The 15991-nt window shown below is 48.7% G+C and overlaps 1 protein-coding gene across 2 annotated transcripts in view; it reads left to right on the top strand.

Annotated features, from left to right (window-relative positions):
• Nucleotides 1-4271: 4271 nt before the first annotated feature.
• KIF20A (kinesin family member 20A) overlaps nt 4272-15991 on the top strand; it is a 46522-nt gene continuing 34802 nt past the window's right edge. For both annotated transcript variants that reach the window (XM_082256610.1, XM_082256609.1), the window contains exon 1: nt 4272-4454. In XM_082256610.1, coding sequence (XP_082112736.1) covers nt 4299-4454 — 156 coding nt within the window. In that variant the 5' untranslated portion in view covers nt 4272-4298. The remainder of the gene's footprint in view (nt 4455-15991) is intronic.

Genomic DNA, 15991 nt, shown 5'->3' with positions numbered 1-15991 from the left:
GGAGGTATTATGAACTGTACTTATTAGACACACATCTTTCTTGCCTCGGCATCGCAGTGCCATCACTTTGCCTTTCTGCCAGGCAACCATTTCTCCAGTCTTCAGCTCCTTATTGCCAAGCGTTGGTGGCATGTTGCGCCGGTTAATCCTACCTAGGGATAGACCGATTATCGGCAAGGCTGACAGGCTCTTTCCCCAATGTATCGGCCCCAGAACTGGCTGATATTGCCGATTTATTTTTGTGAAGTCATTCTGCCTTCTTAGGAGGCCTCCCTTGCCTTGGACAGACTCATCTGGTGTCGGGACTAGTTTAGCGGGAGTGTATCACAGCCAGTCAGCCACCCACATCCACAGGCCCTGTACCAGTCAGCCAGCCACCCACCACAGGGTGCCAACAAGCCAGCCATTAAGCATTAAACAAAAATTAACATATTCAGTACCAGATTTGTGTCAAAAATTGTGTTATTTTTCAAGACTTTAAATGTACAAAAGATTGGCCTATATTGGCCGATACCGATACGTTGTGACCAAAATATCGTTATCGGCCCTGAAAAAAACATATCAGTCTATCACTAGTCCTAACAGTTCCATAGGCATCTGTTTTGTTTTGCAGAAGAAACTCAAAGTTCAGGAGATGTTTAAAAGTTGTCAGTTGTTACACAATAGCCCTGATTTTAGCAATGGCTCAATGAGTGAAAGAACGGAAGATGTTGCCATTCCATAGTTGCTGTATTTTGTATTGAATTTTGTTCCTTTTCCAGTGTATATCACTGAATTCCAAATGTAGCCAGTTGATGATTCGCATAGCCTGCAGTAGGGCTGAACGATAGTCGATGTGCGATAGTCACATCGCCGAACATACGATATGGAAGGCAGAGCAGTCGGGGACTCAGTGGTGGTAGGACACAGCCTGACATCCGTCCCACATGTAGTCTGCCCTGCAGCTAGATCTCCTGATTGACCGGTGAGCAGCGAACCAATCACGCGTGCCTGCACACCTGATTGGTTCGCTGTGCCGCTACTCACGAGGTGATTGGTTCACTATGCTGTGGGGCGGAAGTGTGTTGTGGGGAGTGATTCTGATGCGTAGGGGCCTCCCGGGGGGAGAGGACTAAAACTCCCAGCGTTACCCCCCCCCCACTTCCCGCGTTTGTTTGCACCCAGCCAGGGAGATCCCTCCCCTCCCTCCAGGAGAACCGACTTCACACCCCGATCATGAGGGACAAACAGAAGAGGCAGAGGGAGCGCACGTGGGCCGAGGCCGCCAAGATGGTACCAAATACAGGGGGGGAGCGACTGTACCATGTACACTGGGAAGAGGGAGAGGGGCGGAGAGGTCTATATAGCGATATGTGAGGGGGGGGGGGTCTATAGCAAAAATGATCGCGATATATATCGTTGGGGAAAAAAATATCGCAATGTGATTTTTTTTTTTTTTTTTTTTTTTTTTTTTTTTTTAATATCGTGCAGCCCTAGCATGTAGGATTTTACACCAAATCGTGCCCTCTTTGATGCAATGTATTGTACCCAGCTGAGCCTTTCCTTTGTAGGCCATTATACTTTAATCTATGCTGATATCTCCTTCTGGCACATAGCTCCTATGGAAATTCTTTAGAATCATTTGAGAAACTTCCCAAATTTTCTTTAGTATTGGTGCAGGATTAAAACTGAAGTGAAATGGTTTCACACAGTAATGTAATCATGACAGATTACAATGCGTTATTATAGTGTGTGTGTGTGTGTGTGTGTGTGTGTTTTTTTTTTTTTAATTCCCGACGGGCTCTGCTTCAGTATGTCACAGTACATGTTGGCATTCATGGTTCCCGCAATGATCTGTAGCTCCCCAGTGCCGGCAGCACTCATGCAGCCCCAGACTATGACACTCCCACCACCATGCTTGATTGTTGGCAAGATGCACTTGTCTCTGTACTCGCCTGGTTGCCGCCACACAGGCTTGACACCATCTGAACCAAATAAGTTTATTTTGGTCTTATCAGACCACATGACACAATTCCAGTATTCCATGTCTGCTTGTCTTCATGACGACAGCCATGCAGACCAATTTGATGCAATGTGCGGCGTATGGTCTGAGCACTGACAGGCTGACCCCCCCCACCCCTTCAACCTCTGCAGCAATGCTGGCAGCACTCATACGTCTATTTCCCAAAGACAACCTCTGGCTATGACGCTGAGCACTTGCATTCAACTTCTTTGGTCGACCATGGCAAGGCCTGTTCGGAGTGGAACTTGTTCTGGTAAACCACTGTATGGTCTTGGTCACCATGCTGCAGCTCAGTTTCTGGGTCTTGGCAATCATCTTATAGCCTAGGCCATCTTTATGTAGAGCAGCAATTCTTTTTTTTTTTTTTCCCAGGACCCGTGTAGGGTCTGATAATGGGTCCAAGGATTTCATCCTGATACCTAATGGCAGTCGGGTTGCCATTGTCTAGCTTGTAGAGGTCTGTGCATCCCTTAATGGATATGCTTCCCCAGACCATCACTGACCCACCACCAAACCGTTCATGCTGAACGATGTTACAATTAGCATAACATTCTCCATGGCTTCTCCAGATCCATTCACATCTGTCACAGGGTGAACCTGCTCATCTGTGAGAAGCACAGGGTGCCAGTGGAGGACCTGCCAAGTCTGGTGTTCATAGAAACATAGAATGTGTCGGCAGATAAGAACCATTTGGCCCATCTAGTCTGCCCAATATATCTGAATCCTATGAATAGTCCCTGGCCCTATCTTGTATGAAGGATAGCCTTATGCCTATCCCATGCATGCTTAAACTCCTTCACTGTATTTGCAGCTACCACTTCTGCAGGAAGGTTATTCCATGCATCCACTACTCTCTCAGTAAAGTAATACTTCCTCATATTACTTTTAAACCTTTGCCCCTCTAATTTAAAACTGTGTCCTCTTGTGGTAGTTTTTCTTCTTTTAAATATGCTCTCCTCCTTTACAGAGTTGATTCCCTTTATGTATTTAAAAGTTTCTATCATATCCCCTCTGTCTCTTCTTTCTTCCAAGCTATACATGTTAAGATCCTTTAACCTTTCCTGGTAAGTTTTTTTCCTGCAATCCATGTACTAGTTTAGTAGCTCTTCTCTGAACTCTCTCTAGAGTATCTATATCCTTCTGGAGATATGGCCTCCAGTACTGCGCACAATACTCCAAGTGAGGTCTCACCAGTGTTCTGTACAGCGGCATAAGCACTTCTCTCTTTCTACTGCTTATACCTCTCCCTATACATCCAAGCATTCTGCTGGCATTTCGTGCTGCTCTATTACATTGTCTTCCCACTTTTAAGTCTTCTGAAATAATTACTCCTAAATTCCTTTCCTCAGATACTGAGGTCAGGACTGTGTCAAATATTCTATATTCTGCCCTTGGGTTTTTATGCCCCAGGTGCATTATCTTGCACTTATCCACATTAAATTTCAGTTGCCAGAGTTCTGACCATTCTTCTAGTTTTCCTAAATCCTTTTCCATTTGGCGTTTCCCTCCAGGAACATCAACCCTGTTACATATCTTTGTGTCATCAGCAAAAAGACAAAAAGATATGTTCAATGGCAGTCGAGCTCCACGGTGCCAGGCAGTGAGCAACAGGGCCCACTAGAGGACATTGGGCTTTCAGGCCACCCTCATGAAGTCTGTTTCTGATTGTTTGGTCAGACATTCACACCTGTGGCCTGCTGGAGGCCTTTTTGTAGGGCTCTGGCAGTGCTCATACTGTTCCTTTCACAAAGGGGCAGATACCGGTCCTGTTGAAGGGTTAAGGACCTTCTATGGCCCTGTCCAGCCCTCCTAGAGTAACTGCCTGTCTCCTGGAATCTCCTCCATGCTCTTGAGACTGTGCTGGGAGACGCAGCACACCTGGCAATGGCATGTATTGATGTTTCATCCTGGAGCAGTTGGACTGCCTGTGCATCTGCTATAGGGTCCAGGTTTCGCCTCATGCTACCAGTAGTGACACTGATCCTAGCCAAATGCAAAACTTGTGAAAACAATGTCAGTGGCCTCCACCTGCAAACCATTCCTGTTTTTGGAGGTCATCTCATTGTTGCCCATCTAGTGCACCTGTTAATAGCACCAAAGCAGCTTAAACTGATTATCAACCCCCTCTGCTACTTAACTGACCAAATCATTATCCCAGGAGTTTCATTGAATTGATGCTATACTCCGATTAAAAAGTGTTCCTTTAATTTTTTTTGTGTATATATAATATATATATTTTACATTAACTTGTAATTTATTTCCAAAAGGGGGGAAAAAAACAAGAACACCGCTCAACATGGCAACCAGTGTAATTTCTCCTGGTCTCGGGGTGCTGTCCGATGATGAGTCTCCTGTTTTTGAATCTACAGCTGCTGATTTTGCAGCAGGGATCCGCAAAGAGCTTCTTGGTGAATTCTCTGTCATTTCACCAGGACTAGGACACCCTTCTCAGGTAAGTGGGAATATTTATCTCACACCTACAAATGTCTTTTCCTGTCTTTGGTTGATTGACTTGTGGGGTGTTTTGATTGTTTGTTTGTTTTTTTTGCATGATATGGCAAGTGGTTGCCTGCATGATGTGGCCAAATAGATTTAAGGGCAGATTACTTTTGGAAAAAAAAAAAGCTGACCATTGTAGCATATTTAACCAAGTATTCCTCCACTGGATAGAGAAATATTTACTACTAAAAACTAGGGGTGCACCGATCCGACTTTTCTAGTCCCGATACCTGACTTTGTGTATCTACCGATCTGGAAAACTACACACTCATATCATATCATATCATATAATATATATATATATATATATATATATTTACAGTAATAGAAATAAGGGTACTTGCAGGGATTTTCTTGTAGGCACTGTGTCTGTCTGTGGCTGGCCCGGGAAGCATGCGGCTGCAGTACAGAGCAAAGCCTCGGCTTCATGTGTATGGCTCCTCCATTCACCGGCGGAGTGCATCTGATGTCACTCTGCCTGTGAGCCGGACCTATACAGGAAGTAGCGGCTCCGTGCTAATAAGGGACGGCTGAGCCGGCACTCGGCAGACACAGCGGTAGGTACTGCTGCGACAAAACTGGATCGGCCCGTGGACCTGTTCATTTTACAGATCCAGCTATTCAGGCAGTATAGAGGCCGCTAGCCGATCCGAATATTGCATCGGTGCATCCCTAATCAAAACCATTGACGTGTTGTGTGTGTTTTTTTTTTTTTTTTTTTTTTGAATTACAACAAACTATTTCCTATAGGGCTATTCCATATTCATCTGCCACAGTTCTCAAAGATGAGTAGTGAAATCCTGGTTCTTTAGACTTGATATGATTTTCCTGATGTCCTTTAAGGAGGAACTAAACTTTGTAAACCGTGCTGACTCACTTGGCCATCTTGAGATGGGGGCATGGCTTTTGCTTCCTTCTGTCAGAGGTTCCAGTAAGTAGAACCGTGAGAAACACAGTAGGAAATTGGCAAAATGCCTGACACATCAGTCGCAAGCATTAGGGCCCTAGTTTCTCATTGCAGGCATACAGCTATGAGACACTGCTGTTCTTTTAGGAAGAATTCCAGAAAAAGGGTACTCACCCCCCCCCCCCCCCCCGAGTGCTGCATAGGTACAATTAAAATTCGATTTCTCTTACGTCCTCCGACAGTCGCCGCCCCTTCATATTCGTCACTAATGGGGTTATTGACCTTTGCTCCGTAGGAGTAGCTAGGCAACAGAATATATTAATATCAAAGCTTTTAGCATATCCCACACCCAGGGGGTGGTCCCCTCAGTCAATACCTCCCTGCTTCCTTCATACCAACTCAGTTTCATATGCCTAGCTCAGGAGTATGCAGGCTGTTCCTGTGCTGGGGCTCTTGGTCTCAGCCACTTTTCTCTTTTTTTGATTTCATTTGAAGTTTTTTCTCTTTCTTTTACTTAGCTGTTTATTTTCAGCGTTAGTTCTGATAAAGATGTTCGTGCGGCGCTGGGTCTCAGTCTGGCCACCCTGGATCCCAGGGCTCAGGGCCAGGGGCTTCCCAGCCTGCCATCGAGCGTTCAGCTTAGGTTTTGCCCTGGCACATTGAACGACCCATCCCTGTTCGCTGCTGGGATGCTATCGGTGAGGTGGCTACCTCACTGGACGCCATTGCGGTTTCGCACCGCAACTCCACTGCGTCAGGCTTGCGACACTCCCTGTCCTCAGTACTGCGGTTTGGTCGCTGGAGCAGGCTCCCCACGCCATCCGGACTGGTAAGTGTAACTCTATGTGGGGACCTGTCTTTTTTGGGTGTCAGTCTGGGACTGTGTGACCCTGCATGTCTGTGTGGCTGCTGTGTTCCCTGTCAGCTCCTGTGTGCCCTTGCTGCCTGTGTGTGGGCTGTGAGGGGGGGGGCTCTCCCGCTCTGCTGGGTGTCATATGAAGCAGTCAGATTTTCAGCATGCTGTGCGGCGATCCGCCATTTTTCTGGGGCAAAAGTTATGGTGGCAGGTCCTGTGAGGTACTGCACAGCGTTTTTGGCGCCAAACGCCGCCATTTTGAGCGGCGATCGATCACCACGTCAGCGCCATGTTCTCTTTGCCCAGGGTTTTTTCCTCAGCCGAGCGGCCATGTTTGTGTAGCCTTGCAGAGGCTTCATAGGGGCGGTCAGTCTTGCATCACTTCCTTTTCCTCTGGGACAGCGATCGGTGCAGCAGCCTGTGTGAGCTCTCCAGGTTTTAAATCTCCTTTTTCTCCTTTCATCCTTCCAGGACGGCCTACATTTGGGAGATTGTGGCTCTGCCTCACAGGAAACACAACTAATTTGCAGCTGTTTAAAAGGGTCCCACCCATCCTTAGCTCCAGTTCAGTTGTTGTGTTTCCAACCTCACATCGGAACGTTTGTTTTTTTACTAACCTGAGGCAAATAGCTGGCCAAGACGGTACTCCTGGAAGGCAGCTTCGGTCGGCCTAATAGCAGGTTCCTCCCTAGCTGTGTCCTTGGAAAAAGGAGCTTTCAGGTCGCCAAACATACCAGGTAGTGCGGTTTGCCTTGTGGTGAAGGTCCCTCATACCTGAAGTCCTGCTGGTCTCTGCAGGAAGTCTCCTCCATTCACTTAGGCGGTAAGGATTTTGAATTTCCTGCCGAGCGGTGAGCCCCAAGCCTCGCTATGGAGACAGGAAGTTCCGGCGGAAGGGGCGGAGCGGCTGACTCCCGGAAGAAACCCAGCGTGGAGGAGACGCCGGATCGGAGCGAACTCGGTACTACCATGGCTGACTCTCCGACTCCGAGAGGGCGGAAGCCCCAGAAAGAGACACGAGCAGCCGCAATCCTTACAGGGGAGAACGCGGCAATGCAGGTGGCGACAGGATCGGGTAAGTGATACCGATGGCGGCCGACTGCTGTCTATTATGTGACAGGTATGCCATGCCATGCTTTTTCCTGTATATTGCCGTAGTGGTAGGCAAGAAGGTTATGTCGCTTCATGGTGTCCTCTCTTCTTGTCTTGTCATGTGTTGTCACAGGAAGCCCCTGCCAGACCCCTATCCTCAACTAAAAAATGTGGGGAATGCGGGGTTAGGTTGTCTAAATCTTACACAAAGCCCTTATGCCAGACCTGCATTAATAAATTGGCAGGGCAGGACCTAATGAAAGATTTGCTTAAATCTATGAGGGAGGAAATGGTAGCTACAGTACAGTCCTTTAAGGCTACAGCAGCTATCCCTCTAGTCCCAGCAGTGGAAGGAGCAGATAATGCGTCCTCCCAAGACGGTGGGTGGTCAAGGGGACCCCCATCCCTCTGGGAAGATTCTCTATCCATTCCCTCAACTCAAGTTAGGGAACAAGAGGATCCAGAAGAAGGTTCTAGTTATTTAAGAGACCCTTCTAGTTCAGAGGAGGACTCAGAAAATAACAGTGAAAGGGAAAAAAGTTAAAAATCTTTTTTCCTTGGAATATATGCAGGGTCTTCTTAAAGTGGTATATGACACTGAAGAAATTCCTATCCCGGCAAAGAAGTCTTCTTGTAAAGACAAAGTGTACAAGGGCTTGGGAAAAGCCCAGTACAGAACCATTCCCATTCACCAGTCATTAAAAGACATAATACACCAGGAATGGAAAGTGCCTACACATGCCTTTTCCAGACCAAAAAAAACTGGAAAAGAAGGTTTCCCTTTGAGCCTCAAGAATTGGAGGTATTCACAGAAAATCCTAAACTTGATGCTCCCCTGGCAGTTATCAAAAGGAACAGATTTATCCTTTGAAAATGCCGGGCATATTACAGATCCCGTGGATCGCAGGATTGAATCCGCTTTAAGTAAAGCCTGGGATTCTAATGCATACAATACAACTATAGCCTTAGCTGATACCTGTATGGCCAGGAATACAGACTTTTGGCTTAAGGAACTGTTAAAACGTGTCCGCAGTATTGCAGGATCACAAGATCTGATAGATTCCTTTAAATATGATTAGTAAAAGAGGTTGTACACCAAGAAATTTTTTTTTTGTCTTCTTTACAACCTGAAAGAGAAACCCATAATGAGCTAGTATGCATCGCATACTAGCTCATTATGAAATACTTACCTTAGAACGAGCCCCCGCCGTGCCGTCCGCTTACCTGTATGACGGGCGACATGTATAGTCGCCCGTCTTCCGGGATCGCGGCATCCGGCCATCTGATTGGCCGGAGCCGCGGTGACGTCACTCCCGCGCACGCGCGCGGGAGCCGACGGTCACGGCACGGGGCTCTGAAGGAACGGCACGATCTGCCGTTCCTTCAGAGCGCATGCGCCAGTGACGTCACTGGCTGCATTAAAGGTAAATATCTCCTAAACGGTACATGTTTAGGAGATATTTACAGTACCTATAGGTAAGCCTATATTAAGGCTTACCTATAGGTACAACTTCCTGAGGAGGGTTTACTTCCTCTTAAAGCAGACGCAGCTGTGGAGTCATTAGCAGCATCTGCTAAAACAGCAGCATTAGTAAATTCTGCTAGAAGGGCGCTTTGGGTCAAAGCTTGAGAAGGTGATACAAACTCTAAAGTAAGACTTTGTGCCCTGCCCTTTGAAGGTTCATTACTGTTCGGTTCAGGACTTGATGATACCTTGTCCAGATCTGCAGAAAAGGGGAAAAAGTTCCCCACCAAGAGAAAGGACAAATCGGGAAGATATTCCTTTTGAAACTTCCAAGGCAAGAATCAAAAAAGACCATTTAAGGCCTGGAAGAAGGGCTCTGGAAAAGGAAAACAAGGGGACAATTTGTTGTTCCTTAAACCTAAAGAATCTAACTGACGTCAGCGTCAGTGTAGGGGGCAGACTGACCCATTTTTGCTTCCCAATGGGAAAACATCTCGGCCAGTCCCTACTTTCTGCATCGGGAAGGGTACCAATTGGAGTTGGTCTCGCAACTGGTATCAAATTTAACTATGACCTGTCCCTTAAAAATAGAACAGAAGTTCATGGTCAGAAAAAATCTGTACCAAAATGTCTGTATGACAATGTTGGGTGTAAGAAATGCTTACCTACATGTTCCAAGGTAGATATGTGGATTTGGATAAAACCAGCAGATCTACTGGGAATCAGTTACCATCTCATCCAACAGGTAGAATGGGAACTGAACCCCATAATTCTCTAACACCTGGTCCAATAAATTGTCAATCAGGAGTGGACGTGTTTGTCACGCAGCAGAGCCAAAAAGTAGAGCAGTTCTCCCTTCTGATAGTACAGAAGGATATGCTGGGCTTGGAGGCCCCAGTAATACCTGGGCCTTTCAAGCTAACCTATGCCTTTCCACTACAGAATCCAATATCAAGAGTTCAAGGATGGTCGCAACCACGCCTCATCCGAGTCACGCCTGGGTAGCCAAAAACAATGTGATTTGCAACCCTGGTGTATCTATTAGTGACAGTACCTCGGAAAATACTAGATCTATCACTACAAGGAACTCTGATTCACCCCCCAGATCAACAATCTGGATAGGGAACTGGAACTTAACGCTAGTACTAGAGGCATTATCTAAGGAAGCGTTTGAACCCTTAAACAAAATTAGTTTAGACATTTTGTCTATTAAGTTAACCTTTTTATTAGCAATCACCACAGCCAGGAGAGTGGGAGATTTGCAAAGCTTATCCATAAAGGAACCCTTTATGAGAATTCTCCAAGACAGGGTGATTCTTAAACCAGATCCACTGTACCTGCCCAAGGTAGTGTCATCTTTTCATAAGAATCAAGAGATGGTTCTCCCATCATTTTGTGAGAAACCTAAGTGTGCAAAAGAAGAAAAATTCCATTGCTTAGATGTTAGAAGATGCCTTCTAGCATATCTAGAAAGAACCAAGGGCTTTAGAAGATCTAGTCACTTGTTGGTTCTGCATTCTGGACCAAGGAAGGGTTTACAAGCATCAAAACCCTCAATCTCTAGGTGGATTAAACAAGCCATTAGTATGTCATATAAGGTGTCAGGTACCCCCACACCAACAACTCTAAAGGCACATTCCACAAAGGGCATGGCAACTTCCTGGGCCGAAAAAGCCGGAGCATCCTGGGAACAGATCCGCCATGCTGCCACTTGGTCCAGTCAAGATACCTTCCTAAAGCACTATCGTGTGGAAGTACTGTCTCAACAAGACCTTGCCTTTGGCAGAAAGGTTTTACAGGCAGTGGTCCCGCCCTAAGGTAGGCCAGTATGGATTCCTTTATTATCCTCCCAAATGTAGGCCGTCCTGGAAGGATGAAAGGAGAAAACTTACCGTTAGTTCACCGGTAACGGCTTTTCTCTTCAATCCTTCCAGGACGGCCGGCCTACTTCCCGCCCTATGTGGTGGTGAGTTCTAAAAGAATATGTATATATAAATGTATATGTATTTATATGTAGCTGTTTGATTGACTATATTCCTTAAAGTTCGGTTGAAAACTACTTACCTATTACTGGAGCGAAGGATGGGTGGGACCCTTTTAAACAGCTGCAAATTAGTTGTGTTTCCTGTGAGGCGGAGCCACAATCTCCCAAATGTAGGCCGTCCTGGAAGGATTGAAGAGAAAAGCCGTTACCGGTGAACTAACGGTAAGTTTTTCCTGTATTCCTTGCCCAGTTTCTTGTCCCTGTGGGGGTCAGTGTGTTCAGTGGGTGCGGTGGGCAGCGCTCGCCGTGATCTTAAAGGGGCAGTACCCTTTATTAATTACTTTGCTGGGGCATGGATTCTCAGGATTGCAAGTTTTCTCCCACCCTGGTGGGGGGGCCAAGGGGCTGCTGCTTCCCCCGAGGGGGCTGATCTGGCCACTATTGTGGCTAACTTAGCTGCTCAGGTGCAGATGCTGGTGGCTGATCGATCCACAAAACGGCCCAGATTGTCTATTTCCTCTGATTCAGAGGGCGATGGGGCTGCTATGGCTGGAGTGCCCTTCTCAGGGTCTCACTCATCCCTTGACCTTGTGGGGTCTGACGGGGAGGCTGAGGTGGAAGGGGTTGATAATTCTCCCCCTGGCTCATCTGAAGAGCTTGCACTCATGGATGAGTTGGTTGCTTCTATCAAGCAAACGCTGCATTTGCAGGATGAACCATGTCCTCCTGCTTTGATGTCCTCTTATGGGACGCAGAGGAAACGCAAAACATCGCAGGTTTTTCCTTGCTCTACGGAATTTCAGCACGCGGTTGATGAGCAATGGCGCAATTTAAAAAAGCCTTTTGCTATGCCGAGTAGGTTCAAGCTGCGTTATCCCTTTACACCGGCTACTGATGAGCGTTGGTGTGTACCGCCTCAGGTGGATCACGCGGTGGCGATTTTGAATAAATCAACTGCGATCCCTGCTGAGGATACCCCGGTGTTCCGGGACCCGACGGACAGGAGATTGGAATCTCTGGCCCGTCATGCCTATACGGTTGCTGGCTCTATGCTGAAGCCTATTTTTGCTTCCATTATGGCAGCCCAGGCTATTGCGGATTGGACGCAGGTGCTCAAGCGCACTCTGGTGGCTGACTCTGCCCCGCCGACAACTTTGGCTATGGTGGATCAGATTCATCAGGGTGTCATGTATTTGTGTGATGCGGACTTGGATTTAGTCCCTTTGGCGGCGCGCCTTTCTAGTGTGGCGGTCTTGAACCGTCGCCTGATATGGTTGAAATGTTGGTCGGTTGACCAATCTTCTCGCAAGACTCTGGCAAATTTGCCCTACGCGGGATCTCGCCTTTTCGGCGAATCTCTGGATACTCTGATAAAGGGTATTTCTGGGGGTAAGAGCACTCTCTTGCCCCAATCTCACAAGAATAAGTTTGTTCGTGGTAAGAAGAATGCCTCGTTTAGACCCTCTCAGGGGTCCTTTCGTGCCTTTCGGTCGCACTATAAGGGCAAGCCCTTCAAAGGCCAAGGCTCCCAGAAGAAGCCGTGGACGGGTAAGCAGAAGTCCGGCCAGTCCGGATCCGCTGCCCACAACAATGCGGCCTGAAGGGGCGCCCTCATCCGTTTCTGGGGTGGGGGGACGTTTGCTCGGTTTTCTTCGACCCTGGCTGGACCGTGTTCGGGACAGGTGGGTTCAGGAAATCGTTCGATCTGGATACAAGATCGAGTTTCTCTCTCGGCCGGCGGGCAGATTTTTCCCTTCAAACCTTCAGCTGACTCCGGAGCGCTTGCAGGATCTGCACCTGGCGGTGCGGGACCTGCGGACCCAGGGAGTGGTGGTTCCGGTGCCTCATCGGGACAGATTTCGGGGGTTCTATTCTAATCTGTTCACTGTGCCCAGAAAGGAGGGCAAGGTACATCCGATTCTGGACTTGAAAGCTCTGAACCGCTTTGTGCGGGTTCGCAAGTTCCGCATGGAATCCCTGCGATCGGTGGTGGCTGCCCTGGTTCCGGGGGAATTCATGGCCTCCATCGACTTGAAGGATGCGTACCTTCACATTCCCATTTTCGAGGGTCACCAGAGGTACCTTCGATTTGCCATTGCGGAGGATCATTACCAATTCGTGGCGTTGCCCTTTGGTCTCGCTTCGGCTCCGCGGGTTTTCACCAAGGTGCTTGCGCCGGTTCTGGCCTTGTTGAGGGCCCAGGGCATTTCTGTCCTGGGGTATCTGGACGATATCCTGATTCGGTCCGCGACCAGTCAGGGCCTGGTGAACGACCTTTCCATCACGATGCAGACTCTGCAGGAATTCGGCTGGACGATAAATTTTCCAAAGTCAACGTTGTGCCCGTCAGTTCGTCTTCCCTACTTGGGGATGATTCTGGACTCGGTTCAAGCGAAGGTCTTCCTGCCGGAAGACAAGCTTCGGACACTTCAGTGCGAAGTCAGGTCCCTCAGGGACAATCGGTGCTCGTCCCTCCGGACGTGTATGAGGTGTCTGGGATTGATGGTTTTGGCCTTCGAGGCGATTCCCTTCACCCAGTTTCACACACGGGAGCTTCAGGCGGAGGTCCTGGCCAAGTGGGACGGGCGTCCGCAATCTCTGGATCTGCGGCTGTCGTTGAGCCATCTCGCCCGAAGGGGTCTTGTGGTGGCTCCAGTCCCCGGCGGTGTCGGGGGGCAAGTCTTTTCGTCCTTTGTCATGGACGGTGGTCACCACGGACGCCAGCCTGTCGGGCTGGGGTGGTGTTCTGGGCGTTCTATCCGCCCAGGGAACTTGGACGGAGGAGGAATCCTCCCTTCCGATCAACATTCTGGAATTGCGAGCGTCTTCTGCGTTGGACGGACAGGCTTCAGGGCCGTCCAGTTCGGGTACAGACGGACAATGCCACAGCGGTGGCCTACATCAACCACCAAGGGGGCACCAGGAGTGCCCGAGCGGCTCGGGAAGTAGCCGACATTCTGTCTTGGGCCGAGACGCACGTCCCGGCGATATCTGCAGTTCACATTCCGGGGGTGGAGAACTGGCAGGCGGATTATCTGAGCCGCCAGACCCTGGACCAGGGAGAATGGTCCCTTCACCCGGATGTCTTCCAGATGTTGTGCGTGAAGTGGGGGTCCCCAGATGTGGACCTGTTCGCGTCTCGTCTAAACAACAAGGTGGAAAGGTTCGTGGCAAGGACACGCGATCATCGGGCAGACGCCTCGGACGCTTTAGTGACGCCCTGGCATCAGTATCGCCTGTTGTATGCCTTTCCACCGATTCAGCTGCTGTCCAGGTTCCTTCGCTGGTTGGCCTCGGAACCAAACGGTGATTCTGGTGGCACCAGACTGGCCTCGCCGGTCTTGGTACGCAGACCTCGTGAATCTGGCGGTCGACGCTCCGTGGCGTCTGCCACTTCGAGAAGATCTCCTGTCTCGAGGCCCGATCTTCCATCCTGCTTTACAGTCGCTGGCTTTAACGGCCTGGCTGTTGAAAGCCAGGTCCTGAAGGATAGGGGTCTTTCCCCTGAGGTCATTCCCACTTTGATCAAGGCTAGAAAAGCCTCTTCGGGGAAGATTTACTACCGTACTTGGAAGGCTTACTTTTGCCTGGTGTGAGTCCAGGGGGTATTCCCCTCGCTCGTACTCGGTGTCGAGAGTGTTGGCTTTCCTTCAAATGGGCGTGGACCAGCGTTTGGCGTTGGCCACGATTAAGGGTCAGATTTCTGCGCTGGCCGTTCTCTTTCAACGCCCTGTGGCGTCTAACTCTTTGGTTAGCACCTTTGTTCAAGGGGTGCGACATTTGGTCCCTCCTAGGAGGGAGCCTTTACCTCCATAGGATTTGAACCTTGTTCTGTCCGTGTTGCAACATGCTCCTTTTGAAAATATCAGGGAGATCTTGTTGTCATTGTTGTCCAAGAAGGTTGCCTTCTTAGTGGCGATCACTTCGGCTCGCAGGGTGTCGGAGCTGGCGGCCTTGTCCTGTAAATCTCCGTATTTGGTGGTTCACTTGGATAAGGTGGTCTTGCGACCTAACCCGTCTTTTCTTCCGAAGAGGATCTCGGATTTTCACCTCAATGAGGATGTTGTTCTGCCTTCGCTTTGCGCGAAGCCTAAGCATCGGAAGGAGGTGGCTTTGCATTCCTTGGATGTTGTTAGGGCGATCAGGGTTTACCTGTCATCGACTAAATCCTTTCGCAAGTCGGATTCTCTTTGTCCTTCCTGAGGGACCTCGGAAGGGCATGGCGGCGTCGGCTGCTACCATCGCCAAATGGATCAGACAGACCATTGTGCAAGCCTATGCTTTGAAGGGGAAGGTTCCTCCTTTTCCTGTGAAGGCGCACTCTACCAGGTCTCTAAGTACGTCTTGGGCCTATCGTCATCAGGCTTCTGTGGCCCAGGTGTGTAAGGCGGCGACTTGGTCGTCCGTTCACACCTTCTCAAAATTTTACAAAGTGGATGTTCAGGCATCGGCAGATGCTTCCTTTGGCCGCAAAGTTCTTAGTGCGGCAGTGCCTTAGGGTCCCTTGTTTGGGCCTTTGGCTGTTGGGGTGTTTTTACCCCTAGGTTACTTGTTTTTTCCTGGGTTGTTGCTCCTGTTGAGCACGTTTTCCTGTTGCCCAGTTGGTGCTCTTACTTTGGTAAGGTTCCTTTCTCTGATGTGGGTACTGCGTTGCTTTAGGCGCGGCTGCTTTTTTTTCCCACCCCTCATGTCTACACTGCTTTGGGACGTCCCCATTAGTGACGAATATGAAGAGGCGGCGACTGTCGGAGGACGTAAGAGAAAACAGAATTTTTGTAAAATCTTACCTGTAAAATTCCTTTCTCTGAGTCCTCCGACAGTCGCCGCCCCCGCCCCTCTTTTGGGGTTTATGTACTCTACTGCTATTCTACTGAAACTGAGTTGGTATGCAGGAAGCAGGGAGGTATTGACTGAGGGGACCACCCCCTGGGGGTGGGATATGCTAAAAGCTTTGATATTAATATATTCTGTTGCCTAGCTACTCCTACGGAGCAAAGGTCAATAACCCCATTAGTGACGAATATGAAGAGGCGGCGACTGTCGGAGGACTCAGAGAAAGGAATTTTACAGGTAAGATTTTACAAAAATTCAGTTTTTTCCCTTATCGTCTTTCAGGACAGGCACTTCTGAGAGAACCTGGCTCCTCCCTTCATAGGAAACACCGCCCCAATCAATTAGATTTAAAG

Source organism: Pelophylax lessonae, assembly GCF_965119305.1.
Source record: "Pelophylax lessonae genome assembly, chromosome: 4".
Classification (NCBI taxonomy): domain Eukaryota; kingdom Metazoa; phylum Chordata; class Amphibia; order Anura; family Ranidae; genus Pelophylax; species Pelophylax lessonae.
Note: the sequence above shows the minus strand (reverse complement) of the source record. Positions and strands in the feature narration are given on the sequence as shown.